Below are 8422 nucleotides of genomic sequence, written 5' to 3'. Positions count from 1 at the left end.
TTCTTAGGCAGTTTGGAAGTACCTGCAAATGAAAACAAATCCCATAAGAGTTAAAAATTCTTAAATGGATAAGGAAGTGAGTTGATGTCAGATAGATATCCCTCGCCCAAAAAGTTAGTTCAAGAGATAAGACTTGTCCATACCTATAAGAATCAACGTCCCATGCCTTTTTAAACAACTATAATAAATAGCTCTGCGTTCTGGAGCAGCACGGTTGTAAATGTCAAAGAAAAAGACAAGCACATACTGTAAAAACTCTTCAAATAAGTGTACAAAAACCCCTCAATTTCCGCTTCCACGGTATCTAATTCTATAATGTTCGAGCCCTCTCTAGCTATGTGTACTTCAAAAACAGGATGGATTTTGGAAGAATAAAAAACATACAGATTAACGCCCAGAAGTTATTATTATACCTGACGTCTGGGCTTCATTCAGAAGAGCAACAAAAGTTATTACCATACTGGATAGATCGGCTTGTGTAGCTGATGGCATCCATGAAGAAATTATACATTGGGAGTTGGGCGTAGGATGGGCGGGTTGGCAGGGTCAAGGTTTTTTCTTTTGGTTGTGGCATTTCATCAAACACTTGGCGGGCAGAGACCAGAGAAGCTGGGCTGCAACCGCAGAATTGGCGATGACCCACGTCAAGAAACAACACGACCAACTTGCAGTTGCAGATTACCCAAATGCAGCTTTGTTAGGTTCCAAACCGGCCCACATCAAAAACAAAAATCAATCTTTCTTCCCGTAATATATATATATATAGACAGAATATGAATATAGCAATGTTTTTCTTTTATTCTTTTAAATTTTAAATATTAAATATTAAATATTCACGAGTCACAAACCATATTAATATCCGTTACAAACGTTAAATATTTTTTACATTAATAAAAGTAGGGTAAAGTTTATTATAATTATACTTTTAGGTTGGCCGACTTGATCGAATTAAAAGAAACAAAATCAACCTAGGAATCCACTAATGTTTCCGTTTTCAAAAAATTCAATCAAACCAAAATTGGAAAAAAATCTAACACAACTCAACTCAAACCAACCTTTATAATTTGAATTGAACGATTAAAATTAGTCAGATTTTCAGACCGAACACGTGTTCATAAATAAATTAATTCGATGAATAAGGGAGTTAAACTTGCTTTAAATGGTGAGAATTAAAATGTTTGTTCCGAAGCGAGAAGAGAGCGGTGGGCACCACGAAATTGGCGTTATCTCTTCTCATTCAATGCACAACTTTGCGAATCTCCTAGAAAATTCAACCCCCTAAACAGAACCAAGTTTACTACTTCCAAACCGAGCCCCCGGTAAGTTGTAAAACTATGGTCGGGTTTTGATTAAGAGATTTTATTTTATTTTAATTTTAACTAAGTTTACTACGTCTAAACCGAGCCCCTATGGTAAGTTGCAAAACTGTGGTTGGGTTCTGATTAAGAAATCTTATTTTATTTTAATTTCAACTAAATTTACTACTTCCAAATCGAGCCCCTATAGTAACTTGCAAAACTATGTTCGTGTTTTGATCAAGAAATCTTATTTTATTTTAATTTTTTAAACAAATAATTATAATTTTCTCGAGTATACGTCTAAAAAACAATATCAAATTTCATATATACAAGGAATGTAAGTAATTAAAATAATATGACTTACAAGATTCAAAATTATACCCTAAATTTAGATCATCGTATTTCAAAAGTCAATTTACAGATCAACACCCACACAAAAACATTTAACAAACTCAAACATGTTGATCGAACTTTAGCCTTACAATAAATAAATACATATATATATTGTCCTCACATTATTTATCATTTAATTAACCATGAATCATATCATATCATGTGCTCTTGAGTATTTTTTTAATGCTTAAATATATATTTATTATACTCACATTATCTTCTGAAAATACAAGTATTTTTTAAAATATTCGAATTTTCCCTCCATTTTTCTTGGATTGGCATTGCTCCAATAATAAGTAATTATATATATATATTGGAGAAGATGCAAATTTATGAAATTTATGGGGTTTTGAAGCAAATATGGTTAATGTTCTTAAAAGGAGTAGTTGGTTCATTGAATCTTTATCTAACAAAAAAACAAATGTGTTTATAATTAAGAGGACACATGTTGAAGAGTATCATTTTAAATTATTAATATTATGATTAATAAACCTTGTATTTTTTTATAATTATTTATTGCTCTATTATATAAATAGATAGTACTTTATATACATAATTAATCCAGCATTATTTAATTCGTACATTATGGTCTTTAAAGGAAATTATTGAAACAAACCAAATTAGTTGCAAATTGATAAAAATTTGGGCAAAAATCTTTTTTGACCGATCCGAAATATCGAGTTCGTTGGGTTGATGACTCGAACAACTCGAATAAAATTCACAACCCAAACCTTTTTTGGGTTAGATTGTCGGGTTGTTCTTTTTTTATATATAATTATTTTTTAAAAATTATATTAATCTTCAGTAACTAGAATTTCATAAATCTCAAATATCAAACATTCCTAAACCACAACACAATGCATTATTGACCTCGGTTACAGAGAGAGTTGAGTTGTAACCTCACAAACAAAATGTGAACTTGATCTGAATTTTTCAGTTTTTTTTTTAAACTCAACTCCATCCAAACTAGAAAAAAAAAATCCAACGTCAATCTTAATTGGATAGTCTGAATTGATTGAATTATTGGGTCATTTCGAATATAATATTTTTAAATTTTCATTAAGTACATTTCAATTCATTTCAAAGTTTGTTAATTTTTTAGTTACAAGATAATATATTTAAGAAGTTGAACTATATACACTAAATTCAACATACTAATTAAATCAATTACATATTACATACATAATATTTCAAATATTTAAATACTATATTGGTCAATGCAGCATCGGCTTTTGTACACTAATATCCGGAATATGGATATCTTTATCCGTACGGAGCAGCTGTAAAGCGGTATGTGTCTTGAGATGCGAAGAAATGGGAATAACCATTTCGGAATAGGAATATCCCTTTCCCCAAATGTTCGGAATCCCTTTTTGGGCCGAAGCCCCTAAAAAGGGCTAATACTGAGAGTCCAGTCCAGTCCAGTAGCAGCCCACTTCAAAACAGACCCAATGCTAAAAATGTGCNATAGACATTCAAATAGCATAGTAAAAAAAAAAAATAAAGAAAAGAGTAAAGAACTAAAAAACCTAAAATCAAAAAATCTAAGTGAACCTGACGTTATTAATATTTTAAAAATTATTAATATTATGTGACTAGTCACAAAATTAAAAGTTTAAATTACATAATTCTCCAGTAATATGATATTATTGACTTTGAGTAATAACATTTCATGGTTTTGTTATGGACTTCTGAGAAGGCCTCACACTAATAAGTGAGATAGTATTCCTCCATTATAAACGTCAACAATTTTTTCTGTTAGCTAGCTCCAAAATCTGAAACACGGAGCTGCCCCTTTGGTTTTGATCCATGAAATGAAAACATGTGAAGCTGTGGCCAACATCCAGCTGCCCATTTATTGAATTTCACAAGGTTTTTAGTGGACGAGAAGCTAAGATGAAAAGAGTGAGAGAAATCAGGCTTTTAGAGTACTAAAAGGTTGAAATTTTTAAAGAAAAAGTTAGGATCTTCACATGATACTCATAAAATAACTTAGTACGATCGCAAAAGGGCCTCCATGGATCACAGTTTTTTCAGCTCATGAAAGCTTAAATGGCCAATAATGGTTAATTTCAAAAATTCTAGTTCGAGTTCGAGTTCGAGTTCTCACGTCCATGGAGATGGGATCAGTCACAGTAAGGTAATATTAATATTATTATTAGTGTTTGAACTCATAGAGTTTGTATAATCTTTGATGGGTCTGGGGATTGACGTGTAGATTCGAAGAGGAAGAGCTTGAAAATGGTGAATCAGAGAGGAGGAGAAAGAGAGGGAAAAGGAAAGAGGCGGAGGATGGAATGGTATTAGATCCAAGGCTGCCCATATTGAACGCATGGAACAGGATTTTTCTGGTGGCTTGTCTGGTTTCACTATTTGTGGACCCTCTCTTCTTCTTCCTGCCCCTCGTCAATACCGAGGATGTCTGCGTCGAAACCAGCCGAGGGCTCGCCGTGGCGCTGACCGTGGTTCGATCCATGGCGGATGTGTTCTACATAATCCACATAGTGGTGAGGTTTAGGACAGCTTATGTAGCTCCCTCCTCCAGGATCTTTGGAAGAGGGGAGCTCGTCAGTCTCCCTTCCAAGATTGCTGCCAACTATCTTGGTTTCGAGTTTTGGCTTCATTTCGCTGCTGCTTTGCCTCTTCCACAGGTCCCTTTCCTTTGCCTCTTCCAAATATTCCAAATATTTCTCATGCATTCTCTCTTGTTCTTTATGTTTATCTAGATCGAGTGCGTGCGTTGTTGTGTGATTCTAACCGTAAGGACGTAAGGACGACAACATAGATGATAATTCAAATGATGGCATGTTACACCATTTCAAATTCTAATCAATGGTGTGAATGGACAGGCATTCATATGGGCTGCAATCCCAAACATGATGAGGGGTTCAAACATGAGCCCATGGAGTTACTTGGTTCGGTTCTCCATTCTGTTCCAGTACCTGTTGAGGCTGTATCTCATCTTCCCTCTATCTGAACAGATCATTAAGGCCACTGGAGCTCTGATGAAAACGGCATGGGCTGGAGCTGTCTATAACCTAATGCTCTTCATGCTTGCAAGCCACGTAAACAATTTGTTCTTCGTTCTTGTTCTTGTTCTTTTAAGTCTACGCAAACATTCTAAAGTGTTCGATATGTGTTTAGGTTTTGGGGTCGTGTTGGTACCTTTTATCCATAGGACGACAAATGGAATGCTGGAAAAAGGTCTGCAGTTTGGGGGAGCTGGATTGCGGATATGGGCTTTTTAGTTGTAAGGCTAGCAGAGGTGCTTGGTTTGAAGCAACCAATGTTTCAAATCTTTGTCATCCAAGTGCCACCACTTTCTTCCATTTTGGCATCTTTTCTGATTCTTTTGCATCAACTTCTTCCTCCTTTTTCAGTAGGTACTTCTACTGTTTTTGGTGGGGGCTCAGGAATTTAAGGTACCTACTTCGATACCCGATCACTCGTAAAGTTTAGTCCCGAAACTTTGAGATAATCCGTGCTACGTTTTTGCAGCTCTCTAGGACAAAATTTGCTAACAAGTAGCAATGTGGGAGAGATCAATTTCGCCATTGTGATTGCGATTGTGGGCTTGGTTCTTTTCGCTCTTCTTATTGGGAATATGCAAGTAATTACTCTAACCTCTTCTTAATAGAGTAAAATTGGTTGGAATTTGAGTAGTTGGGTTTGATAATGATGTGGGTGGGTGCAGACTTACCTCCAATCGACGACATTGAGGCTAGAAGAGTGGAGGGTGCGGCGGAGAGACACAGAGCAATGGATGCAGCACAGGCAGCTGCCATACGAACTGAAGCAAAGCGTGAGAAAATACGAGCAATTCAGATGGATGGCAACCCATGGGGTAAACGAAGAAGACATCCTGAAAGGCCTTCCTCTGGACCTCCGACGAGACATCAAGCGGCATCTCTGCCTCGATCTCGTCCGCCAGGTTCCCCTGTTCGACGAAATGGAGGAGAGAATGTTGGACGCTATATGCGAAAGGTTGAGACCCTGTTTAAGCACTTCCAATACATGCTTGGTCCGGGAAGGCGACCCAGTCAACGAGATGCTGTTTATAATCCGTGGCCATTTGGATTCCCACACCACGAATGGCGGCCGGACTGGGTTCTTCAATTCCAGCCGTCTCGGACCGAGTGACTTCTGTGGCGAGGAGCTACTTCCATGGGCGTTGGACCCTGGAGCAGCCGCGGTGCTACCATCGTCGACTCGCACTGTGAAGGCCGTCACGGAAGTGGAAGGGTTCGCGCTCATTGCGGAGGATTTGAAATTCGTGGCGGCCCAGTTCCGGAGGCTTCACAGTAAGCAGCTTAGGTACACTTTCAGGTTCCACTCGCACCAGTGGCGGACGTGGGCGGCGTGCTTTATACAGGCCGCGTGGTTTAGATATAAGCGGCGGCGGAAGGAGGGGAAGAAGAATAACATTAATGTTGTTAGGAAGTATGCCGACAACTGTAGGAGGGTTGTCGGAGCTGGTGGTGGTGGCAGTAGCCGATGTTGTGATGGCGGCGAGATGAATGCGGTTCATGGTTCGCTGCTGAAGCCACTTGAACCTGATTTCTCGGTGGAACACAGATGAAGAACAAAAACATTATGTTTTTTTTTTTTTTTTTTTTAAATTTGTATTTTAATTCGAATTTATATGTGGCTTACGTTCAATCTTGTTCTGATTTTTCTTTTTCCAAAATTTAATATTACAATATAGTTTTTATAATTAAAAACACCTATAATAAATAGAGTTTCAGGCCCATTTACTTGACATGGCATTATTGGGCCTTGATTATTGCTAAAAAGCCTCTCCAAAATGATTTGGGCTCAAGCCCATTATCTGACCAATGTGACATGTCCACACAATCATGATTTTAGAATTTTTATTTTTATTTTTAATTATTGGTGAAATGGATTAATATGAAGGAGAAATATTCCCAAAATTTGAGTATTATTGATTGAAATCATTAAACAACTCTGACTTTACAAAAGGGATTCCCTCCCCCACATTTATTTATGACTAAACGTTAATTAGCAAATTAAAATGAAATAAACAAGTTATATTATAACATTAATCATGATTTCATGAGATTAAACAACCCAAGTGATGTAACATGTCTGGTTTCATATAATAATAATAATAATAATAATTAATAATATTTATTTTTTTGGAAAAAAATAGGAATTGATTTGACAATTGAAAATATGTGGGGTTATGAAAGAGTTGAGATTCCAATTCCAAAGGAATATGTTTTTATGTGTTTGACTTATTATGTTCTATGACTAACCATTAAAAAAATAAAAATAAAAATAAATAAAAGAGAATTTCTTTTTCACTATATTTTAGGCTTTTTTACCCCTTGGAAAAAGAAAACAAAAATGGGTCCCAATAATTAAAAAAAAAAAAACATGCTTTTAATTTCACTTTTTAAAACCTTTAATTTTGTCAAAAAAAAAAAAAAAACACTTCATCTGTTTGAGTGGTCTAATAAACACTTTACTAATTCAAAACGTGTCATATTAGAAGTTTTATAAAGTTTATCCGTCTTTTTTTAAAAATAATTTTAAAAAATGATTAATTTGATCTTTAACTCCCAATAACTTGAATTATTAAATATAAAACAAGGTTTAAAATTCAAATTATTTGTTTAAGAATGTTTGATTTTCTCCTTTTATATTAATAATTTAGATAATGTTTTTTTTTTAATAAAAAAAAAATAAGGCAGATGAATTAAAATTTATTTTTAAAAAAATTAAAACTTTAGTTTGTGTTGTCTCTATCTCATGTGTGAGTGACTTCCAAGTAGATTAGCAAAATATGCAAATATATATATAAAAAGAAAAGAAAACGAAAACTTATAAATTCACAGTTCAATTAGTAGATATTGTTTGGTTTGATCTATCGTCGTTTAACTTCACAATTTTAAAACACATCTACTAGGGAGAGATTTCCACACTATTATAAAAAAAAATGTTTTATTCTCATCTCTAATTGATGTGAGATCTCACAAAAATTCTATTACGAAATAGCGAAGAAAGAATACATGTACTCATCTCGACCTGATTCGAGTCTACGTCAAATCACTAAAGTCCATGTTTTAATCCTCAAAAAGCATCAAACTTTTTGATTTTGTTGCCAAAGGTTTGTTCGTTAAAACCAAGTTCTTTAACACTCTCTCTAAGAAAATGGTCAAATTTTCCTTAAGAATAGGCTTTTTTACGCAAATTGGAGTTGGATGTGATGTGACCAAAAAAATGTTAATTTCCAACCTCAAAGATGCTTTGTTTCTTTTTTTCTTTCCATAAACTAAATTGAAAGGGATCACTTGGAAGTCCAGACAAAGATAAAAAAAAAAAAATAAACGTTTTACTTGGAATTTTAATATGCTTGAAGGAGGTAACGTACGGGTTACGTCTATTTATGATTTGTAATAGCTAAAGTGACTCCATAAATACAAGTAACAATGGAGAATAATACCCCACATGAACCTCTCGTTAAATTATCCAACAAGTATGCATAATCGAACTCAACATCATAGGTGACTAAGCACCCACTCAACATGAACCCCTCGTTTATTGTTGGATTGAGTAGTAACCCTATTTTGCGATGATCGGGTTGACTCAACTAAACAAAATATCAATCGACGAACGAACCCGCAACCCAAGTCGAAAAAATGCACTAAAAGGAGAGGATGGGAGGGGTGAAATGAGTAGAGGTGGAATAAAAGAGGATAAGCACAAGG

At 35.0% G+C, this 8422-nt stretch overlaps 1 protein-coding gene across 1 annotated transcript; it reads left to right on the top strand.

The window, feature by feature from the left end:
• The first annotated feature begins 3762 nt into the window (after nt 1-3762).
• On the top strand, nt 3763-6350 carry LOC111803155 (protein CNGC15b-like). The gene is made up of 6 exons (XM_023687441.1): nt 3763-3831; nt 3910-4342; nt 4541-4756; nt 4836-5113; nt 5190-5301; nt 5386-6350. Exons 1-6 carry the CDS (start codon nt 3806-3808, stop codon nt 6268-6270), a joined length of 1950 nt encoding a protein of 649 aa, XP_023543209.1. The 5' UTR covers nt 3763-3805; the 3' UTR covers nt 6271-6350.
• The last annotated feature ends 2072 nt before the right edge of the window (nt 6351-8422 follow it).

Source organism: Cucurbita pepo, chromosome LG10 (assembly GCF_002806865.2).
Source record: "Cucurbita pepo subsp. pepo cultivar mu-cu-16 chromosome LG10, ASM280686v2, whole genome shotgun sequence".
NCBI classification, from domain to species: Eukaryota; Viridiplantae; Streptophyta; class Magnoliopsida; order Cucurbitales; family Cucurbitaceae; genus Cucurbita; species Cucurbita pepo.
This window is presented reverse-complemented; position numbering and strand designations above follow the sequence as displayed.

Bases quoted from the DNA above. Each gene is read 5' to 3' on its own strand.
- LOC111803155 (XM_023687441.1), top strand. From the start codon at position 3,806: ATGGAGATGGGATCAGTCACAGTAAG. The intron at 4,343-4,540 runs GTCCCTTTCCTT...GTGAATGGACAG, and splicing joins CTGCTTTGCCTCTTCCACAG to GCATTCATATGGGCTGCAAT. The intron at 5,114-5,189 runs GTACCTACTTCG...ACGTTTTTGCAG, and splicing joins TGGGGGCTCAGGAATTTAAG to CTCTCTAGGACAAAATTTGC.